A 24,095-nucleotide genomic window follows, 5' to 3' on the forward strand; every position below is an offset into this window, starting at 1 on the left:
ATAAGTCGGATAAGCACATCAAGTCTATGGTGGTTATGCTTGAAAATGACTGATAATAGAAGGGATAAAAAGGACACTTTGCAGAAAGAAGAGTGGAGGGATCAGGAAGGTAGAAAATGAAACATTCTTAAAGAACAGTGAATCATAGATATAAAAAGAGAAAAGTTTAGCAAACAATACACCCACACCATCTACCATGAGTACCATTTTATCTTCTGAGTACACGCTTTGAGAAATTATGCAAGAATTTAAAAGGTTCTATCCATACTTATTATGAAGAAAAAAAGCAGATAGCTGAAATATTGCACTGAGGGAGATGAGGGTCTTTCTTTCTTTTTCTTTCCTCCCTTCCTCCCTTTTTCTTTTTGCAGTGAACAAGCTGATGATATGAATGCAGGTAGTCCTTGACTCGGCAACAGGCATGCATTTATGAGCAGTTGCTGTGTCTCAAGGATCACACTTTTCCCCCACCATTTTCTGGCAAAAAATACCCACTCATTCTGTGCCTCTTTCTTTATATTTCTTCAGTCACTCTGTTTCCACTTCTCAGGTTTTAAAAAGATTATGCACATGTACATGTTACCGTTTATTTTGTGTCTGAATTGGTGTCTCTTGGTTTTATTCTGTAATTAAAACAATACAGTAGATTGATGGTCTTCTCTGGCAACCAAGAATTCCACCTTGCTCTGCATAACATCTAGATTTGATAGTAGTTCGTCTAGTTTATTGTTTTGTTTCTAAATATCTAAATACTTGGGTTTAGCCAAAAAGGAGTGCCAAATTAACCTCCCTGTAGTCTTAAAAATAAAATAGTGAAGAAGGAAAGTGAAAAGGGGAAGAAAAATACGTACTCAGACACCAGTTTTAACGTAGTTTTATCTGTTTATAATGTTGTGATGGCAATGGGTTTCTTAGGAAGAGCTGACTAATCTCTTAGAGCCCAAGGTTCTTCTGTACAACATAGCTTGTGCTAACTTATTTTAAGCAGCTAGTTATGTTAAGACAATGTTTAATGAAGTCATCTAGCTACCTGAAGTTACTAGGTTAATTAACATTATGCAAAGCTTTTTGGAAACAACAGTTTGGTGTTATTGTATTTTTCTGGATATAGCAAGATTTTTCCCATAGAATTAAAGCTGTGCTCAAATTTATCCTCAAATGATGGAATATCACCTATGAATCTCAAAATCTCTATCTGTCTCTCTCCCTTTTCCTTTTCCTCTTCCTCTCCCTCCCTCTCTCTCTCTTTCTCTCTCTCTCTCTCTCACACACACACACCACTTTTAATTTCGGTCTGCAGAAGGATTATGGGATTTTTATTCAAAACCAATGCCCCTTTTTGCTAAACTACATTCTTTCAACAGATTCCTAACCTTGGCCCTTATAACCAACATGGTTTGTTTTTAATTAGTCACAATTTAGCAAAAGCCAAGAACTTGGTGTTCTGTCAAGGCTGAATTATCTGTATTATGTTTATAGGAGGTCCTTTAATTGGATTGAAGAGGAAGTATGCTGACAAAGCTGCTAAAGAAAAATTATAATACTGATGTTCTGTAGATTACATATGATAACATTCATCAAGAGATGATAATTAAAACACAATGCAATTTATTTTCAGCTGCTCTATTTGACTCTTTGGGTATTATTGGTTATTTTTATTATATAAAATAAAAGAAGATGCAATATTGTATATGTTGCACATTGGACTAATCTGAAGTAATCCACTAACAGGATTCACCTGGCATAATTTACTTAGTTTTGGGATAGTTTACTATATATCTTCACCTTTGGTTTATATATGATGATAGTGCATTAATCCAGCCAACTAAATCTTATTCAGACCATGGTTTAGTGCAAGAAAACAAACGATTCACTTACTGGAAAGTGTGTTTAACAGATAAGTCCATAATTTTAGTTATCTGATTTGAGGAGATAAATCATATTTTATTAAATATGATAACGATTGTCCTACCAATTAAGATTGTATAGATCTCAAGAAACTAAAACCCATAGCCACAAAAATGGAGTTTGGGGATAGAGTTTGTCCACATGTGCGAGCAAGGCAGAAGACATGGGCTAACATCCACAGGATGTGGTTTCAGTCATAAAAACGAGCAGAGCATTTTCGAAGCAAGATATTTTTTTTAGGTGGCTGAGATGGTTTGAGCTGGAAAAACAGAATTTACAGCCATTTACTATCTGCATACAAGAGTAGAAAAATACACGGTGGAAGTCATAAAGAGTGCTGGCTGTTAAACTGAAGAGATTCTCCTGGATCTGGCTGAAGTAGTTGAATATTTGTAATTATTCCTTGTCAACAGCTTTGTCAATATACTTCCAATAAATCCTTTTCTGTTGTCACTATCTCTAGTTGTTAAACCACAATGGAACATAAGGGGACAGTGGACCTGGAAGATGATTTGGCATTATTACCACGCCTTGCACCTAGTCCTCACAGTGAAGCAGTGGCCCATGAATTTCAAGAACTCTCTTTGCAACCAAACCAATATTTACCTCCTCTCAATGAAAGGAAGAATGGTAAGTACACCATGTGGCTGATGCCATGCTTAATATTTTGTTCTAAGTAAGCTGTTATCTGGGTTTATGCCCATTTACAGGATAAATTGCTAAACATTCTGTAATGTTATTCTGTCATAAACATAGGTGGATTTCCAGATGCAGCGATCCCCCAGTGCTTAAATAATATACTAATTACTCATCTAGGCCATGATCACCTAATGAACATTCTCTATATTTTAATATCTAGATTTGGAATGTTAGTTTTGTTGGGTCATTTATAGAACTTAATGAATGTTTGTTTTCATGTCTTCCTTCACTGTTTCTTTTGGCAAGAAAAACAGGAGGTTTAATCAGGGCATGTCTAGCCTGAAAACTGAACATGTTTCCATTTGGTGTGGTCTTCATTCTTTGCATCTGTTTGGGAAAATACACACTTGCATATGTGACCTTTTACTGCTGCATGCTTACCTAGTGATTTCCTACATCTTCCAGCTGTTTTTGTCTGAAATATCAGAATTTATCTTGGAAATCTCCATGACGTCAGATCTTCTGCCTATTCCTAATAGTAAATTTAATTCTGATTCTTCAACTACCTTTTTAACATATCTCATGGAGGTAGCTATGGAGGGAATTGGAAATGATGTGTTAAAGAGGAATAATAAATCTGTGTTTGTGTAGCAGCACAACAATGGTGAGACAGTTGTCTGTGCCACTGTGGCTCATGCTTTCATAAAAGTCAGATAGTGCATGTGATGTACTAATAGTTTTAGATTGTGGGACCATGATTTCATTTATGTCCCATTGAAAACATTTTCATGCAGTGCTCATTCAGGCAGTTATCTTTATCTTCTCAGATAACGCCAAAGGTAATACAGTTCTAGAGCCTATTTTTAGAATTACAGGAGTCAATATTTACTTGAGAATGAACCAGTAAAACAATAGTCCTGCGTAGCTTATTGGGAAGTCTAACTAAGCAAGAGGGAACCAATTTGCTTATAACTGCAGTATTTCTAATCTTCCGTGGCTTTGTCCTCTTCCAGCATCATAGGGAAGTTGGCTCCTCTCACAGAACAAGTCCATTCGAATCTTGAAAACGTTTGCTTAGAATGTATAGCTTACAATTGGCAATGTATCCTGAACGCTCTGGATTTCTTCCAATAAGCTTTTCATCCTAGTTTTCGAGCAGGTTTTATTATAATCTCTTTTGCAGCCTGAAATGGATTATTCATCCTTTGCTTGTTGTAACTTGATTTCTCACTTCATATTAAGAATCAACAGTTTATTATTGTGTGTGTGTGTGTGTGTGTGTGTGTGTGAGAGAGAGAGACAAAAAAACCCCCAAAAACCATTCTTCATGATGTTGGCATAATTGCTTGTGTACAAAACTTTTGATTAAAAACTGCAAGTCAAACTGTGATGGGTTCCAAAATTTTTTAAAAATAAATTTTTATATTCAATGTTTACTTCTTTCATTTTAGCCTTTCTATTTGACTGAAAATCTATTCTGACAAGAATCCCTTTATGGCTTAACAATACAGTAGTATCAGATGGGACTGAAATATATTGTGTGAAGCCCAGTGATATTTTTTTTGTCCCTATTTGAATACATAAACTATTATTGCAGCAACTCATTGGTCAGCTCTGTCTTTTGGGCTTCTTTAATGGAGGTTGATCCAATATATTTTTTCCATTGCTGCCTTAGTTTGAAACACAGAGTGTAAAAACAATGTTGTATATCTTGTCAACGGGAATTCATTGTGTCATGAGGCATTGCCTTGTTTTTGTCATAAAAAGGCAGGCTTAAAGTTCATTTATCTCCTCAGCATGAACTTAGGAAATGCAGTATGTTAAGTTATCCAGAGTCCATAGGGAATTCTGCACAAATTAGAATTGGTCTAAAAGGAAGTATGACATTTTCTGGCCTCTGAGCTAGTTGTTGTTTTATATAGTTGAGTACAAATCAACTGTTGGCGAGACCAGTCTTCCAAAAATATAATTCCTCTTTCATCAAAAAGCTTTTAGTACTGATCCGAGATTTTGATTTTGAAAGTTGCTTCGCTTACTGTTAGTCTTCAAATTTTTTACTCTCCAGCTTTCATTTTAAAAATAACTGCTTTTAACCTTTATAATCCCAAGTCCACGGAGACGTAGTTCTTCCCATGGTCTTTAAATGAGGAAAGCATAAATTGACACGAACAAATTGATATCCTGATATGCAAGGCTATCTTTTAAACCCAGTTCTGTCATTTTTAAAGTTTTTAATTATTGTTATTTAAGCCATATTTTTTTGATGAATACTATTCCATGATATAAATACAAAATCGCAATGTGTAGTGATATTCACTGTAAATTAAATTCACTCGGGGTCCAGTATGGTAAATATCGAGGGGGAGAAAACTGACGTGTGAATCATTTTGCCAACTCGTGTCTTTTATCTAAGCAATGACGTCATTTAGCTTATAAGGAACGAGGAGGCAGATCTTGCATGTGCTATTTCCCATTTAGCCTGTCATTATCCTCAAGACTGCCAGTTCCCACAATTCCAGCATTCCCTAGGCATCTATCAGTGTCTGCAAGGAACAAATTTCAAATATTAAAGCATGTGAAAAGACCCACAGGCCAAGCTCCAGTGGTCTCCAGAGAACTGACCTCTAAAATCAACTCTCTGCTGACATTTTCACAGGCTTCTTAAAGGAATTTCTGTAGAGTCATTCCCTTTGGTAAACACTTAAGCTAAATCTCTGTCACTTTTAGTGAGATTTATTAGGAACTCTGTCCCCTTGCTTTAACAAAATAACCAGAAATGCAATCGATGTCCAAATTTTAACAGTTAAAAAAAAAGAAGAAAAACTTTATATGGATATTGATATTTAAGTTTCTGGACCTTTTTTTTTGGTGTGTGGATAAAAACATTTTTTATTTGGAAATTAGTTTAGCATTTACTGAAAAGGGTGGGGTGTTTTTTTTTTTTAAAAAAAAGATGAATATTTCCCTAAGGGATATCACAGGATGTTCCTTTTCCTGAAGTATTAAAAAAATATTGAGTGTAGTGATTGGGTGAATGAAGTTTCAAACATTTCAGTAAAATGGTTTTTAAGAAAGCCATGATGTTAATATCCTATAAATGACCTAAAAGAAAACAGTAACAGGAAATAACTTCCAATGAGTTGGACTGTTTTTTTTTTCATGTGAAAAATGGGTTGCAGCTTAATATATTCAACTGAGTCAGTAAATAAAATGCAGAAATAAAATAGGGCTGTGAATAAACTTGTCATGAAGATTGCTGGATATTTATGATTAGGTAGAATGGAGAAGCTTGATATTATGTTCGGTAAGCAAATGTAAAATGTGTGGTTTATTTGTGAAACACTTATGGGGAAAGCCCATTTAAATGTGACATCAAAGTGAGAGTGGCAGTAGATTTTTTTAGACATTTGTCTCACACCATGAGGTCATTGGAATATCATCTTCCTTAGGGCAAATTGCAGTCTGGAGGAGGGAGGATTTTAAACAAGAACTTTGTGTGTGTGTGAGAGAGAGAAAGACAGAGAGAGAAATTCCTTCTGCCTACTGAAGAGGTCTGATTTGTACTATATGGTATGTTTACTGCTTTGGAAGGAAAGTGGCATATTGATCTAACACCTAGGTACAATAAGCTTTGAAGCTGTACTCTTAGTTAATAAAATTAAAATGTTAATTTTTAAAAGCTGATTATTTTTGGTTTCTATCAATCAGGCTATTAGTCAAACCAAGAATCTTTTTAGGATGTATTCGTCAGACTTGTCAGAGAAATATTTTTAGAATGTCCCTCTTCCTCAGTCCCAATTGAGGAAAGGATGCTGTTTCATATTGGCCTTGTAAAACTTGTGAGTAATGTTGTTTCCTTGATAGAAAGTCCCATTTGTTAAAAAAAAAAAATAATGGAGAGAAATTGAAAAGCTTATCTGTTTGGAAAAGAGCTTTAAGTATCGGTTTATGGATTCTGTCTAGAATCAGCAGTGTGGTTGTCATTAAGGTTTGTGTTCTAAAAAGTGGAGCTAATTAACTCACAATCAAGGGGCATATAAATCCCCCTGTCTTCTGTGTCATCTTTAGCTTTAATTTCATTTAAAAGAGTCTTCTATCAGTATCTTTAAAGCGCTGCTCAAAAGTTGGGAAGTCAATTTGAGTAATCCTGAGTAATCTCTTATCTGGAAAGACTGAGTTAGTAGTTTTCCAGCAAATGCCATAGTTGCTCAACCAGTTTCACCATCTCCGGATGGGATAATAGGTTTCTTTCACTCAGTCGGGTAATCTGTCTTTAGATTGTGTGTCTCTAAATAAATTCTATTATTAACAGACCAAAGCTCCTCTTTATATGATGTAAGCATTTCTGCATTCTATGAAGCTGAGCTGTGTGATCTGATGGCATTGCAAAAACATCTTACTTGCTTATTATCTAGCAGCTATGTAAATGTTTTAAATGAACAAATAAATCTTGAGCAGATAGGAGATAGCGGCTTGTCAAGATGACTACTGTACTGATACTCTACTACTGACAAGCATTGAATGTAGTAGGATGTGTTATAGCAGTGGCCAACTTTGGATACAATGCATTTTAGAAACATATTTTAAAGCATTTTTGCCACCTTAGAGCAAGCAAAATAAAAATCTAAGACCAGGCCTTTGCCAAAACTTGGTACCCTACAGTGGCTACTGACATAAATCCTGGAAGCATGGAAATTATTGCTATTTCCCCCTAGCTGGTTCCACACAGCAAATAATTAAGATTTTTTTTATTATGGAAACATGATTGTAGTCACCACTGATAGCTCTATCTTCTATCAAATGAGCATCTATAATCACCTCTGTGGCATGAGATTGTATATTTACCTTTATGTTAAGAAAGTTAAGAAAGTCTTAAGTCTCCTTATAATTAGTTTCGGGTGGGAATTCTGAAGAAGAGAGACAGAAAATCTATTCTATTTACGTGCTACATGCCATACGTGGTTTTGTACAATGCTAGCATATTTCCTTCCTTCTTTCTAAGCAAAGAAACCCCAGCATTTAATTGTGAGGGAACTCTATTCAAAACGGAAAGGGGCAATGAGTAACTGCTTAAACAACATAATGCTGTTGTTCGTAGTAAAGCAGAAATCCTGGGGAATGTTGTGTTTCTGCTTTTGTTCTGTGCTCTCTCGCTGTCTCTATACTTTTTAGAATTCTACATAAACACCCAGTGTTTATGATTGAGCTAGGAAGCATAAGAGTATTACAAGTAAATCAGTAGAAGCCCTCTAACAGAAATATCATAGAGAAATAACATGTGGTTCCTGGTCAGTACTATAAAAAGGAAAGGAAGTGGTCTTTATTTAAAGACTTTATTTAAGACTTAAACCTGCAATAAACACATTGATACTTCGCAGTTATGTTTAGTTTCTATTTTTTTTGTTTGCTTCTTTTAAAAACCCACCAATTTGAAACATTGTTCCTCTGTGAACCTGAAAATTCAACAGTGTACTTATTATCAAGCTTCTTAAGATGCTTTCTTAACTTCTTCCATAAAGCTGTCCTTATTTACTTAACTGCATATTTATATCACCCCTTTCCCTCGGGGAGGTCAAGGCAGCCTACCAACCAGAGTTGCTTTTCAAGTGAGATGGGCAGCATATATTAAATTTAATAAATAAATAACTAAATCATGTCCTCCAATTTTTCAATTACCCTTTGAAGTCAGATGGGCCATGAGTGACTTGCCCAGAGTTACCCAGGGTGTTTTCATCAAGGGAGAACTTGAACCTTGCCTTAACTCCATAACTACTAAATCACATCGGCCCTTACTTGTCTCTCATCTTCAACTGCAAAAACGGATCAGGCTTGACCAAAAAAAAAACCCCAAAAAACACCCCAAGAGTGAAAACACCCTTGTGAGAGTGAATTATGCTTAGAGCCTTTGCTCTGAAGAGCGATGCTGTTCGAAATACCTTCTTAATACTTACATTTATTATGGCCTGCTATTTGTAATAGACTTCTGTTCTCCTTGCCCAGCAGTTCAAGAGTTAAATAAACCCTTTTCATTTTAATTGGAAGGTTTCAGGGCTTGGCTCTAAACTTGGGTGGCCCTTCAATGACCAGAATTGATCATTATTTTCTAAATTGCATCATTCTGGTATGTTCAGAATGATTCATTGGGTTTTGAGGTAAATGTTTTTTATCTGAAATGCTTTGAATTCCATTATTTCTCCTCTCCATAGTTTTTGTACTTCTCGGAGTCTACATACTTTGAAAGTATGCCATTACCCCCATAAGTAAAATCTCCAGCCTTCTTTTCTCTCCCAGGTAAATTCCACTTTCATTTTCATGGTTAAAAAAAAGAGAGTGCAAAACTTGTCTTTGTTGTTTTAGGACATCTGATGGAAACTCATTCTACAATTTCTTCTTTAAAATGTATTTGAAAATACACTTCATATTTTTTTTGAGGGGGAGGGAGGGTCAATTTTGAAATGGCAGTGTCTCTTTGCACTAAGCAAGCAGTCAGAAGAAAAGACTTCGGCTGTTGCAATTACGCCAGCATTTCCATTAAGGCAGGAATACCTTCGTTTGCGTGAATGCCAAGCGTTCCGTCAAACTGTGCTGTTAATGTTACTGGATAAAATGTTCTTGCTTTGAAACGATGCGGTGAAAATTGGTACGCCTGAGGTCTTTTCAAAAGACAGTCTTCTTCCTTAAAACGTGTCTTGTGTGTGTGTGTGTGTGTGTATAAATACCTGTACACTGGAATACTTAATGAAATAGCAGTAGCACTTAGACTTTTATACCGCTTCACAGTGGTTTTACAGCCCTCTCTAAGCAGTTTTACAGAGTCAGCCTCTTGCCCCCCAACAACCTGGGTCCTCGCTTTACCAACCTTGGAAGGATGGAAGGCTGAGTCAACCTTCAGCTGGTCAGGATCGAACTGCTGGCAGTGGGCAGAGTTAGCCTGCAATACTGCATTCTAACCACTGCGCACCATGGAAGGAAGGAAGGAAGGAAGGAAGGAAGGAAGGAAGGAAGAAAGGAAGGAAGGAAGGAAGGAAGGAAGGAAGGAAAGAAAGAAAGAAAGAAAGAAAGAAAGAAAGAAAGAAAGAAAGAAAGAAAGAAAGAAAGAAAGAAAGAAAGAAAGAAAGAAAGAAAGAAAGAAAAGAAAGAAAGAAGAGCAAAAGCAAGAGCACTTAGACTTACATACTGCCTCACAGCCCTCTCTAAGCCCAGCAATCTGGGTCCTCATTTTATGGACCTCGAAAGGATAGAAGGCTTAAGTCCAGAGCTGGTTGAAACCCTTTGCTACATGTGGCATTCTTTTTTCTTAGATTTTTTTTTCAGCATAATAAAATATACAAAACAAACAAAAGCAAAGACAGAACATAAAAAATAGATGGGGAAAAAGATTTTATTTAAAAAGGGAAAAAAACCCCATACAATCATGCTTTCCAACCTTTTTTCTATCAAATAAATATCATCTTAAACTTTTCCCCAACTTCTTTATTCATATACGGATTCTAGTCTTTTAAAAAAAGTCTATCCTTTTTTTTTCTTTGACCAAATCAGCTTCATCATTTCTGCAAGCTCGATTAATTTTTATAAATGTACCATTCCTGATAATCTTGTTTCCATGGATACTTTTAACTGTTCTTCTGCAAATTCTGTTGCAATCATTCTGTTTGACTAATTTAACTTCAGATTTCCTTTATTTATAATGTTTTGTTCAATTGTTTGATTTGTTTATAATTGCTAAGATTTAAATTATACCATATAACTCTTGAGTGTCTTAACGTTGATTTTCCCAATAATTATAAGAATTTTTTTATTGAAGAATTTGTTTGCAAGTTATAATTGTATATAAATGCACTTGTGGGTTGGAAGCAAGAGGCTGAATTGAAAAATCAATGCATTATGATGTATTTATGTATTTAATGACTAACAGAGTCTAAAGGAACTCACCTATATATTGAGAAAGCTAGTTAGGTGGATCTAATCAGAATATTGGCTAGACTTGTAGTAAAGTATGCATAGTCATTAGTGGTCTTATGTATGCAAGTTTTGGTAAGTGCCAGCCTCTGATCCCAATTCAATTCTAATTTTATTTGTAGCAATGAGAAGCTGGCATTGTTTTTATTAACAAGAAAGGATCCATACAAGTCCCTTATGCTTTCTTAGAAAATTGAACATGATGCATGGCTGCCACCCAAAACTCTAGAATAAGGATCTGGAAATATCTCTCTGATTCACAAACTCATTGTTTTGTAAATTCCAGAGCATTATGTTTCCCATATGGACTATGCCGAACTTGGACTGGGAAGGGAAATGGATCATTTAAGAGAACCACTTCTAGTTCTGAGGATTCATTTCCAGAAATTGCGAAACAGAACAATACACGGTAGTTATTGAATTTCTGCATGGTCTGGAAAGAGAATGGGATTCTCTAGAAAGCTTTGGTTTTTCAGTTGGTGCATTTGGTGCATCCCTATTTCAGAAATCTGTCCTTCCTCCCCTTTGCAAATCAAGCTAAGAGAAGCTTTAAGGAGTGATAAAAGAGAGGTAGTAGTAGAAACGAATTGATGAATTGATGAATCAGTATTTTGTAACAAGCTACAATTCCACATTCTTTCTATCAACACACAGAACATCAAATCTAATTTAAGCTTTCTGCTGTTAAATATAACGTATTTCCTCTGAATAATATTTTTCACTGTTGATGCTTCTTATTGATAAACAAATAAACCAGTTTACGTAGTTGGAGACTTGGCCAGTGATGATTAGCCGTTGTGGACTTAAAGAGTTAATTTCTGGAATTGATTCTCTTGGAGGAGCCTTACTTATTAATATGCATTGATTGTGATGTCATTTTATGGCTGTCTCGTCAATAATTATATAATAATTATATAATAATTATAGTCAATGAAATAGGCCGTCTACAAACAACTAATAACTAAATTCCAGATGACTTCAGGGCATTGCTGTCAATCTACAAAATGACCTATTTACAATATAAAGTACTAAGTGATGCTTCAGTTGAATTAATTTGTTGCTAGTGAGCTACTGTCTATCTTGCTTGTAGAAGCCCAAACATGCTTGGAAATCTCTTCAGCTCCCAAAATTACTGACTTAAACAGTTTTTACAGAAAAGGGTCATTTTTTTTTTTTTTGCCAGTAAGAGGTTTTGCAGGAGGTTAGCTTAAACAAGCTTCTTCTAAGAACAAGACATCACAACTCAACCAGCAACCTACTCAGGTACTCAAGTAGCCAGGTTATGTTTACCTCATGGATGATTGTATGATTTTAATAAAGTATCTGTCTATAAATTCATCTGTTATTTATTGACGTTCATTCTGGGAAGCCTTGGAAAAGACAATTAAAAAATGAACAAGTGATTAAAGGATTGTCACTGCTGGTTCAGTTTTGGAATGGCTTCATAAAAGGATCTTCATTTTGATCTTGCTATTTATACCCACTTTGGAAAACATTTGTCTTGTGTTTCCTGTTTCACTTTAAATTGTTCTGGCAAAGCTTGATGGTAACTCCGTTGGGATAAAAATAGCCTTAACTAATTTGTAGGTGATGACCTTGGTTAGAAGAAAGCAATTATTTCTAAGTTTGTAAAAAAAAGCTCTCTGAAGAGAAATAGCTACAATGAAAGATGTGTGTAAAACTGCAATTCCTTTTGAACATTCCTTGTATCAGTCCCAAGGCTTTCTAATACATTCAGATAATACATACTTTATCTTAATATGCTAAAAAGCTTGAAACCAGAATAGCTAATGTAGATGTAAAAAGAGATTTGAGATAATGCTAGATTTAAATTTGTCCTACTAATCCGAAAATATCTGTTATAGTTTATTGGGGGGGAAAATTGTATGAAGAATAATTAGTTTTTCTAGATAAAATAATGGTTAAAGCTGACCTTTAAAAAATTAAATGTTCACTTCTATTAACTCTTCATAAATTTAAATATACAGTTCATTATAGTGATTCCATGCCACACTGATTTATTAAATTAGTTGAATTAAAATATGAACCCAGAACATTGCTTCTTGTGTACTGAAAGATTAATAAACTTTTTACTATAGCTTTTTTACATAATTCAAAAGCATATAAAGACTTGCATCAAAGTTTACTGTAATAATTTCTATGTCTTTGATGATGGGACATTAAAATCTAGAAAATGCAACAGAATTTTTTTTAAGTGTTTCCCTTCTTCTCTTCCCTTCTTAAAGCATGTTAAGAACCCAAAGTCTCTGTTACATTACCAAATTGTTATTTTTATCTATTGAAAATAGGCAAAGCAGATATGTTACTTAAAATCAACACTATATGCATATCTCTTGCAATTAAATATCTGGGCCAACAAATGCTTTCCTTAAAAATGAACTTGTAAAAATAATCATCTGGATTAATTGTCTCAGCATTACATTGATCCTGCCAAATTTGATAGAGGTCCCTGGGGTATTTTTTTTTATACTGCAGTTGTCAGGATGACTTTTATTTAGATGTACTTCTAACTTCTCAACAGTAAGAATTATTCTTCTCCGAGCTCATAGTGAAGTAATGGGAAAGCGAGTTGATTTATGTACCAAAAGTGTTTTTGATGAGTAAGAAATCACTCTACAGTATACAAAAGAGAGTTTTTCCACTGATTCACCCCTTTAGGGTAGAAAGATGAGATCATCTCAGACACATATACTTGGTCAACATATGTTGTTCATGTTAGTAAAGGGGAGAATGGGTTCAAAATATATGACATGCATATTCTATATAGATCTATTAGGGCATTGTTCACAGTGATGTATAACCATATCTATCATGATAACTGTAATTAAAGCAAATTAATGTTTTATAAATCCAAATTAATGCTCAGTCAAAAAATCTGTTGAATTTGTGCAGATGTAATACACACACACATACACATGCGTGTGCGCGCGCACACACACACACACGGTAGAGGAAAACCCTGTAAATCCATAGTGGAAGTGTTGTATCAGAGAATACTGAACTTAATTTTGAGGGTCTGGAGATATTTTGTATTATAAAAGTTGCCCATTTTTGCGTGTGTGTGTGTGTGTGTGTGTAATTACTCTCAATTGTTTGTAGTCTGATGGACATAATTTACTCATTATTGACTATTAAACTCTGAGTTGTTATGAGCCTGAGTCACTTTTTTTTTTAATCCAAATTTTCATTTGTCTCTAGTTTTTCCAAGTACAGATAGTCCTTGAATTATGGGGCCACAATTGAGCCCCAAATTTCTGCTGCTAAGTGAAACATTTGTTAAGTGAGTTTTGCAACGTTTTACGATCTTTCTTGCCAGTGTTGTTAAGGGAACGACATCAGTTGTTAAGTGAGTAACACAGTTGTTCAGTAAATCTGGCTTCCCCATTGACTTTGCTTACCAGAAGATTACGAAAGGGCATCACATAATCCTAGGACCCTGCAACCGTCATAAACGCAAATCAGTTGCCAAGCGTCTGAATTTTGATCATGTCACCATGAGGATGCTGCAATGGTCGTAACTGTGAAAAAAGGTCCTGAAAAAAGGTCAGTTTTTCAGTGTTGTTGTAAATTTGAATGGTCACTAAATGGACTATTGAAATCGAAGACTACCTCTGTTAAATTCCTCCCCAATACAAGAGATCTGGAGGCCCCCCAAGCCTGTTAACCTATTGGAAAGCTTTGAAAACCATTTTTCTCCCCCTCGGGTACTGTATTTGGGGCCAGGCTGTTAATGGAGCCTAACATGTTTGGGATTCTGATAGTTTTAAGTGCCTGGGTTCCATTGAAATTGTAGAGGGGGGGTATGGAAATTCCCTCATGCAGAAGGACTGAAAAACAGACAGAAAGGGGAAAGAGGGAGGAACCAAGTCAAAATAACCCTGCCTTGATTCTGTTTGATATAAGAGAGACAAAGGGAAGCTCTAGCAGGATTTCATGTTTCTATTTTTGTACCCAGAACAATAAAGAAGTATTTTTATGATTCTTGTGCTGTCTTTTTCCTTGCTCTGGTTTATCCTGAAAAGCTAACAGTAATATTATTTTCTGAGTTACCCATAGCATTCTCAGGAGTTTTCTTTAACATCAAAGTTCAAAAGCATCAATACTTTTTTCTCCAGCTCTCCAAAGACCATAATTACATTATTTATACTAATTATAACTGGATTGATTAACTTGTACAGAGAAGAAACCATGAATTTAGTAAAGGGATTGGATCAACACACAGTATATTATATCGCTCCCAAAGTGGCAATAAAAATTAGCTGGCAGTAGAGCAAAAAAAAAAATCATTTCCTTTTCTCTCAAAAATTGGTTTTGGTTGTGCCACAATAATAATAAATTCCAGGGACCCATTAAGGAAAACTGTTTTCGCTGATTGGATGGCTTATTTTGGAAGCTGCTTTTGATTACTAACTGAAAAGATTAAAAGGATGCTTACACTGAAAATAAGAGATTAAAAAGCCCAAAAAGGGGGAGGAGGTGGTTCTCTGGAGTGATTTAATGAGGATAAGTGCTGCAGCACAAAGAAAGTATTAGAATTTTTCTGCTTAAGAAACGTCATTCAATTTTTTTAAAAAAAAAGGAATAGAGGCACCACGAAGCTCATCCTAGAAGAGAGTTGCAAACCGTTTAATGTTACTTAGATGTCATTCAAATGTTGGAATTGTCTATTAATTCCTGGTGAAGAAAATGGATTTTCACCTAAATTAAATAATATATACCTTCCTCATCTTTATTATTTACTTAGGTGCTCAAGATTGTGTGTCTTTGTTTGGGTGTGTATACACACACACACACATAATATAAACTTGAAATTTGTCCCGTATGTTCCTCTTGGCTTCTAGGTGCTCACTAAGAAAGGATTTTTCGAAATGACCATCAGAGCATTAGTATTTCCTATATTATTATTATTACTAACACGGTCTGATGCTAAGGAGTTCTACTCCCCCTCCCCATCTGAAAAGAAATCCCTTCCAAATGCAAACGCAAGTAGAGGAGTTTGTTTCAGTATTAGTTTCAAAGCAGCAACCAGTTTTAGTACAGAACAGTTGAGCTAAGCCACGCCCAGGCTCCTTGCTGTCTCCTTGCTCACACAGCAAATACTGTTTCAGTTTCCATGTTTCAGTTTCCAAACAGCCCTCAACTCTCACACTGACAGGACGCTAGCCAGATGAATACTGATGGATGCTGGGAGGCAGAGGCAGAGAAAGAGAGGAGAGAGAGAGAGAGAGAGAGAGAGAGAGAGACCTCATTCTATTTTTCCCCACAATAAATCTGTAAGATAGTTTGGTTGCTGTGTAGTAACTACAGTTATGTCTATGAAGATTTTTCATCGTCCAGGTCATGGTTATCCCAATAGTGCTTTTCCAAAAGACAACTGGACTTCCTTAGGGGTGGGTTTCTTGAAAACTGAAGAAGCTTCTTGGATGGGAAGCTAAAGCTGGCTAGTTGGTAAGTTCCTTGGATGTATAGGTGTATAGAATGCAGTAGTGGGATTCAATTTTTTTCCCTACCGGTTCTGTGGCTGTGACTTGGTGGGCGTGGCAGGGGAAGGATACCGCAAAATCCCATTCCTTCCCCACCCCACTAACCTGCTTTCCAGCTCCGTTCTCCTGTGCAGGACAACCAAAGAAGAGCCAGCCAATCAGCTGGGACTCAGGAGGCGGAGAATAGATGGGGGCGGGGCCAGTCAGAGGTGGGATTTGCCCGTTTTCCGAACTACTCAAAATTTATGCTACTGGTTCTCAGAACTGGTCAGAACCTGCTGAATACCACCTTTAATAGAATGACTGTTGGGGCGGGGAATTAGTGCTTGTACAATGAGCTATGGGGTAGTGGCATATCTCTGTGAGGTTTTTTTGTCTTTCAGTATGTTTCTTTCTTTGCTTTCTAAGTTATATCATTTGAGTCTGTATCCATACTGGAGCAGCTGTTTTGCTTTGCTTTGCTTTGCTTCTGAATAACAACAACAGGAACGTTTTTTGGTGCACAAGGGACATTGAAATGAACGAGGGTTGTGCAGGAGCAAATCTGTTGTTCTTGAGGTCTCTATACTTGTCTGTATTTATTTCCTACTGACTGTTGAGGTGTGTTGATTGAGTGGGATGATCGTCTGCTCCCCTGGGAGGTTTGTTAGAAAAAGGACTGGTTTTGCACAAGGATGTGTGTGTGAAGACTTTCTTCCCATGTTGCTTTAAACAAGGGTGCACGCATGTGTGGGCATGTGCAGCTTCTTTCATTCTTTTTTGAGATTATTCCAGATTGCTCAGGTATTTTCTTTCCCCGGGTCAAGGCCAGCAAAATAGACCAGGAAAAAGTGACCGGTAGGTAGGTAAACACACAACATGTTAATACTCTATAATTGGCTAATCAGAGCTCACAGATCTGTGTTTAAATATAGTTTTAACTTATAACTGTTTTAGCTTATGTTCAAGCCCCTTTTCTATTAGAATATTAATATCAGAGTCATCAATGTTAGAAATCGAAGAAAGAACACAATCCCTCAGGCAACTGAAAGCGTTTCCAAAAGAACACCTTCCAAAGAAGAGAGCCCAGTAGGAGTTTGTCATCTTAGGTACAGCTTTGCCAAATGTTGCTCCTTCTGCAACGGCTGAGATTTATTTTTCAGCGATTTATTTTTAACTGCTTGAGTCAGTGTTTGTCAGATGATCCTGACCATCAAACTGCACACTGAATGCAAAGCACCGGGAGAAGGAGCAGGGTGGCTGAAAAGGGGAGGGATCCAGAGCAGTTGCCTGGGAAAGGAAGGTGGGGTTTGGGAGCTCAGCCTTCCTCCCTCTCCGAGTGCTTTTAGTCATTTGAATATACTTTTGGGTCAAGCTGGGAAGCAAAGGCTAATGGCTGCTTTCAGATGCTCTAAAGACATAATTGCTCAATTATTGCCAAAGTGACTGAAAGGAGCAGCATAATACTGCTTGGCTGGCTGGCTGGTAGATTGGTTTCTTTCCCCCACTAGATGCTGCCTTTCTGAAGGAATCCCACCATGATCGATAGCTCCAAGAAGCAGCAGCAGAGTTTTCCAGGGATTTTACCTTTTGAAGATATCGAATCCTTAAAGGGAAAGGAATGCCTTGACCCAGACATCCCGAAGTGTCTCAAGGAAGGTCAGTTGTGGGGATGAGGAAGAAAAATACTCAGCATTAAATACTGCTTTATTTTGAGGGGAGGCGTATCGATAAGCGGTTGTGGAATTGATCTGGACAAACCATAAGTTGTAAATGTGAAAAGAGGGGTGGAGGCATGGCTCCAATTCCAATTCTTGAAGCACAATTAATCTTTTTATGATGTTTTTGCAATAGTTTTTCACCTGGGACCATCCAGAGCAAATAGAACTAAAGTATTTTTGTGGTATTGTGACTGTTGATTTCCATTAGCAGCTCCTCTTTTGACAACGCTTAGGTTTTTTTCTCCGTGTATTTTGCAATAAAATTTGGTGAAGCTTAAAGCCTTCTTATGTTAAATGATTGCAATAAAAATTATCAAGTAGGAACAGCAATATTCAGTGGTGCCATCTGAGTTAATGAGACCTGATGTGCAATAGTTTCATTCCCCGAATCAACATGTGCATGCATGATATTTTACAAGCTGAAGCATTTTTTAGACAGTTGCAGAATTTTTTTATCCATCAAATATTGGTCTTCAGTATTGAACGTGAGCTACCTTGATCTTCCATTTATAATGCAAAGTTCTGTTATACCTTTCCCCCTCCTCATATTTCTTCCCAACAGTGATATACAGCTTCCTTTACAAATCTCAGTCGAGTTTTCTCTTTTGGAAAGGGCTGTGAAGTATTTGGTAGTGAGTCAGAGAACAGTGTTTGTTTCCTTTGATATACAATTGGCACTTCCTTCAAACCAGATAATGTTTTTTTTTTCTTTCCTTATGAACCATATAAATATAGAAAATAAGTCTGGTAAACATTGAGGAAACGGCAACTGTATTGCGGTCCATACTAGACAGAAATATATATCTTAATGTTAACATTTTGCAATTGCAGCCATTCCAATATTGAAAGTTGTCTTATATTTTTCATTGTCATCTTCCTTTAAGATCAACATTTTTCTCGGTATGAGCGGAAAGTGATACAAAAACAGGATGTCTGGAATATCCATAATTTAGCTCAAGACAATAGCTTTGCCTTACCATAGAAAAACATAATACTGTAGTTAATAAAAATATCAAGAGGAAACCTGCACTGGGAAAGTTGGAAGTAGTTTTTACTTGTCTTACTGTTACCTTTTAAACAATGGAGCATTTACTGGTATTCCTAATTTTTCCTGCTAGAAAACCCAATGGACAGAGAAATTATTTTATTCATCTCAAAATTTTCTCCTTTTCTGTGACTACTGATTATAGATAGATTGTGGAGATGATCAGAGATGCCCAGTATCATGTCAATTTAATTAGATTGCAGCTGTCATTTCTTCCTGTCTGTCTGTTCTTGATAATCACCATAGCATCCCATTCTTTGTCCAAAGAGTTCAGAGTAGTATATTTTTCATGCAGTAGGTTAGGCTGAGATGGGCTGATTGACCAAGTCGTTGAGCTTTAGGATTGACCAAAACCTAATGCTGAAATATGATATGTTAATACCCAACATAACAGAGCAACAGTGAGTGCATTTCTCCCTTCAAACCATGAATGCTAGTTGACTGTGAACAGTCCTTGTTTCAGGCTAAGTGGCAAGGTCTTCTTGGAAGATTTGCTGAGTAGCTGTAATAACTTTCTGTCTTTGAGGCAAAATTGAACGTGTTGGCATTCGCAAATAATTTAAAAAAAAATGTTTTGGGAGGTATGCAAAGGGTAATGCATGTGTTCTGCTAAGAGAGAATTTCTTTCTCTAGCTGCCATTTCTCTACAATCTTCTTTGTAAGATTTAGACAGCCCATCTCTGGATGTCATGACTTTAGTTAGACATTATGTGAAGTCAGGTTTGTTAGAGCTTGTTTTATTGAAAAAAACAAACAAACCCATAACTGGCTCGACTCACGCAAGAGAACATGGCAATAAAATACAGGGAATAGGTTCATGCAGTGTGCTGAACCAGAATCAGTAATTGTACAGCTTAGTGCAGTGTGTAACTGTATTCACTGCTTTTCATAGTTAGATAATTCTAATCTCTTATTAACTGTTTTTAAAGGATTGTGTTAGTCATACTTCAATGCAAGGAAAGCTAATCTTCATGCACTTCCATGTGTTTGCTTTGATTCTTAATCTAATCTCTCTCTCTCTCTCTGTGTGTGTGTGTGTATGAGAATTCTTGTTGCAAAACAGCAACAAGATTCTGGAGCCACAAAATCTAAGAAAATCTGATTTAAATGATTGTCGCATTTTATATTTTATATCCGTTTGGAGCTGAATATTTCTTAATAGTTCATTGTTTTCATTTAAATATTTTTTTTTGCAACAATTCTGCTTTAAGAGTAACAAAATCAATCCAAACTAACAGCCTTCTGTGGTTTATCATTTACTTCAATTGTTCAAACGTTTAGCAGATTCCTTCTAGTACCTTTGTAACACAGTTCCATCGTGGTCCGTTAGTTTTGGCAACAAGTTACCTACTGCATATTTCTCCCCTACTTTTACAATATTGAAATATTGTAATATATAACCCTTCCTTTTCTTTTATACCCCAGAGTAGAATAGCTAACATTTAATAAAGGATTTATGCACTCTTATCATTTGCAGTACATATGGTGCATTTTTTTAAAAAAAATATATTCTGTTGCTAAATTTTTTTGGAAAATTCTATTAACGTATTTTACAATGGGGCTAATAATGGAGTGCAGGATAGTAGGCGGAGAGTTTTCTGAATTTCTTTGCTGCTGTTTCATGGTCAGTTGGATGCAACGCAAACCCAAAAGGCTTGTTCTCAATCCCCACTGTTTGTCCTGCTGCTGAAACATTTGAATCTGTTTCAAGCTTGTTTTGGAGAAATCATGGAGCACTGAATCAGGGCAAACTTCCATTCATTCTACAGAGTTTCTACATAATTTCATTCATTCATTCATTCTACAGAATTTCAGCCAACCCCGAATAGGTTGATGGAACCTTTAGAGCTCAGTGTTTTGTTTTGAGCTTGAAAAAAAAACATTTGTGCTTAACTCTAATTACCTCAAAGATGCTTTTTCAAAAGGCATCTGGCCTTTGTTTTTTCCCCCTTGAAGATGTTTCATTTCTTATCCAAGAAGAACTTCTTCAAAGAAAAAAACAAACCAAAAAGGTCCAGTTGCCTTTTGAAAAAGCTCCTTTGGGACAACTCTAGTTACTACATAGTGTGTGACAAACCTATCTGATAAGATTCCATTCTTTGCTCCCAGTCTCTTAGCTTTCTGGCCGTTGAATGAAGAATGAATACGTTCCTCTCTTAAACCAATAGTTAACAAAAAAAATTATCTGCTTGGAAAGTAGAAACTAAGAGAAAGAAATTCAAGGCAACTCTGTCTTTACTGGGTTAGCTATTAATTGAAGTAGAGAAGAGGTTTGAGAGGTTTTCAGGATTCTGTTGCAATTTCGTCTTTCCACGATAACTGATAATTTCTATTTCCTTATTTTATCTACTTCAAAAGGCTGGCAAGAACCATACAGTGCAAATAATATATGTGGGATAAATAAAAACAAATAGTAAGGTGTTAGAATGCAAAAGCAGAATTTATCACTTTTTTAAAATATAATTTCAGATATATATCGAGAACAGAATGTTAATGGGCAGGTGGCCAGTTTTTGTTAGCCTTCTGGGTATGGTAGAAAAGAACAGACTGAGGAGGACTGGATGAAAATGTAAAAAATATAAAAAGTAGTTTCACTGTCTGGCACTTGGGTAAATATATAAAGATGGCAATTTGGTTGACTATCTTACAAAGCTGCAAATGTCTTTTAAATGTTTGGGTGATTTATAAATGCATCTACCAGTGTTTAAATGCTGAATCTAACAGCAGCCTTTTCTCTAGCTATATGAATGACCTTTTAAAATACAACAGTAATCCAATAATTCTTTTCAATTTGCTGCTACCAATATTTGCAATATTGCCTCAATAAAATTTATTCTAATATTAAAAAGGAAAGCCACCGATGCTAGGAAGAAGAATATGTTCTAGAGTCCAAATACTGAATCTGTTTTGCTTATGAATTAAGGATAACCCACTGCAATATTATTTTGTACATTTTTAGAGTAAAAATACAAAACATACAATTCAACCCCTTGTATATTTTATCAGAAAATCCATGATAGCAATTAAAAGACCCCTGTTTACTGAGCTTTTGAATAATATGGGCAGATTTCCCCTTCCATCTAGGTGAAATGGATTCTAACTGAAAGCGACAATTGTAATTTATTTTATCAATCAGAATAATGCTTGGTATCTTTTGAAAGTTGGTCAAGGGTTTGGATGTTCTCTTTTGAATGCTATTTTTCCTTTCAACAATAGTCAAAATATTGTGGTTCTTTGGGCAATGTAGCTGGAGAAAGATGACATCTTGCAATTATTGTAAAGATACACTAATTATTTGGAAAGCATATATTTCAGTATAAATCCGTTGTTTATATATCATATGGCAGAATAAGATGCTTTTTCATTGCACGAATAAGTAAGTCTTTCTAATTATTCTACACGCAATAAATTGTTGGAGGGATAATGTTATATGCACAGTTTTTGATATGGATAACAGAGTACCACTTCTGTCTCAGATCGGAGTTGAACCTCATCCTCAGAGAAAAGTCATCTGAAGCTTTCCTCCCCCCCAAAGAACCTAGACAAGGAAGGAAAGGCAGATCCGCCCCCCCAGGTGGCAATGTCTACAGGTAGTCCTTGAGTTACAACCATTTATTTAGCGATCATTCAAAATTGCAATGGCATTGAAAAAAGTGACTTATGACCATTTTTACACTGATAACCGTTGCAGTATCTCCGTGGTCATGTGATCAAAATCCAGATGTTTGCCAACTGGTTCATACTTATGACAGATGCAGTGTTCTGGGGTCACGTGACCACCTTTTGCAACCTTCTGACAAGTAAAATCAACGGGGATGCCAGATTCACTTAACAACCGCGTTGCTGATTTAGCAACTCAAATGATTCACTTAGCAACTGTGGCAAGAAAGTTCATAAAATGAAACTCACTTAAGAACGGTCTCGCTTTGCAGCAGAAATTTTGGGCTCAGTTGTGGTCGTAAGCCAAGGACTGCCTGTATGCTCTTGTGACAGTGGCAAAAAGGACAAAGGCTGATGGAACCTTCTCTGACCAGAGAGTTGGAAGTTGCTATTGTGGAGGCTGAAGTGTTGGGTTGGGACAGCCGGCACTTGATGGGTGCAGCAGTTGAGGGAGACTGTCCCATCCCTGCTGTTAGATGGAATACCAGGGTGTGGAGTCCTGCTTAGATTGCCTTGCTCTGGAGCTCACGTCGGTTTTGGTTTACTTCTGTGAGATATGAGGTTAGATGACGTGGGACCTTGCAGAGTGAGAAGTTCCACCTTTCATCCTTCTGGGCATTTAGTGAAGACCTAGAGCAGTGATGGCAAACCTTTTCGACACCAAGTGCCCAAACCAGAACGTGCGTGCATGTGAGCATGCCGGAGTGCCAGAAACCCGAAGACCAGTTGGCTGGTGCGCGCATGCCTGTTTTTTGGCCATTTTCAGGCCATTTTCCAGTGCTCTAGCTCCCGCGAAGACCAGAAACCAAAAGAGCAGCTGGCAATGGCACGGATGTCCACAGAGAGGGTTCTGCGTGCCACCTCTGGCATGCATGCCATAGGTTCGCCATCACGGATCTAGAGAATAGGAGGGCTATGGTTAATAGAAGGGAATAACACAGTGTCAGAGTTGGAAGGGACCTTTGCATGACTTCCTGATCCAACCCCCTGCCCAACCAGGAGATCCTAAATCGTTTCAGACAAACGGTTGTCCAATCTCTTCTTAAAAACTTCCAGGGAAGGAGTGAAGTGATGGAACAGTGTTTGGAAGATTTACGTCCAGCTGAGTGGCTTGTGTCAGATTACTGACCTTCCAGGGTTGACTGGTGGTAAGATTGGAGAATGAGGAATAAAAGTAGGGGGTTGCTGTGGGTATCCTAACACCTGCGGATGCCATTTGGGGCCTCCCAGTAGTGATGGGCCAAGAAAGGAATGTCAAGAAGAAGAAGGATTAACAGTCTGGTGCAAATTTCGTCTCCCGGCTTGGTTGCCTCAGTTGGCAATTAGAATTTTATCTCTTGACTTGATCAAAAGGGGCACCTGAAGGAATGAATACCACTCCTTTTGATTTTCTTTATACTTTCAGTTCAACTTGATGCAACTAATTGACTAGGACTGCATATCGTTTCAGGGATTCTAGAACTCTTTAATCAATGTGTTTCTGCTAATTGTCATGGAAATTATTACCAGAAACGCTCACTCAAGCAATTGGGTAATTAGCACAACATTCCTTTAGATGTTGAAATGCAACAGAGTCGAATAGTGAAGGGGTTACCCAAATAATTTACTTTACAAATATGAAAGGTATCATATCTTTTACAGCACTTCAGGTACCTAAAATGTTTTAGAAGTTGCTGAAGT

At 36.6% G+C, this 24,095-nt stretch overlaps 1 protein-coding gene across 6 annotated transcripts in view; it reads left to right on the forward strand.

The window, feature by feature from the left end:
- The window catches only part of MRTFB (myocardin related transcription factor B), a 75,661-nt gene that overhangs the window by 16,375 nt on the left and 35,191 nt on the right, over nucleotides 1–24,095 (forward strand). For 3 of the 6 annotated variants that reach the window (XM_087973343.1, XM_087973347.1, XM_087973344.1), the window contains exon 3: nucleotides 2,372–2,538. In XM_087973343.1, coding sequence (XP_087829469.1) covers nucleotides 2,385–2,538 — 154 coding nt within the window. In that variant the 5' untranslated portion in view covers nucleotides 2,372–2,384. Of the gene's footprint in view, nucleotides 1–2,371; nucleotides 2,539–6,048; nucleotides 6,118–17,332; nucleotides 17,649–24,095 lie in introns of those variants that run through there. The other 3 variants (XM_087973345.1, XM_087973348.1, XM_087973346.1) reach the window with 3 other exon arrangements.

The sequence above is a fragment of the Notechis scutatus genome, chromosome 12 (assembly GCF_049901735.1).
Source record: "Notechis scutatus isolate UNSWTSFEM ecotype Mainland chromosome 12, rNotScu1.2, whole genome shotgun sequence".
In the NCBI taxonomy this organism is placed as follows: Eukaryota; Metazoa; Chordata; class Lepidosauria; order Squamata; family Elapidae; genus Notechis; species Notechis scutatus.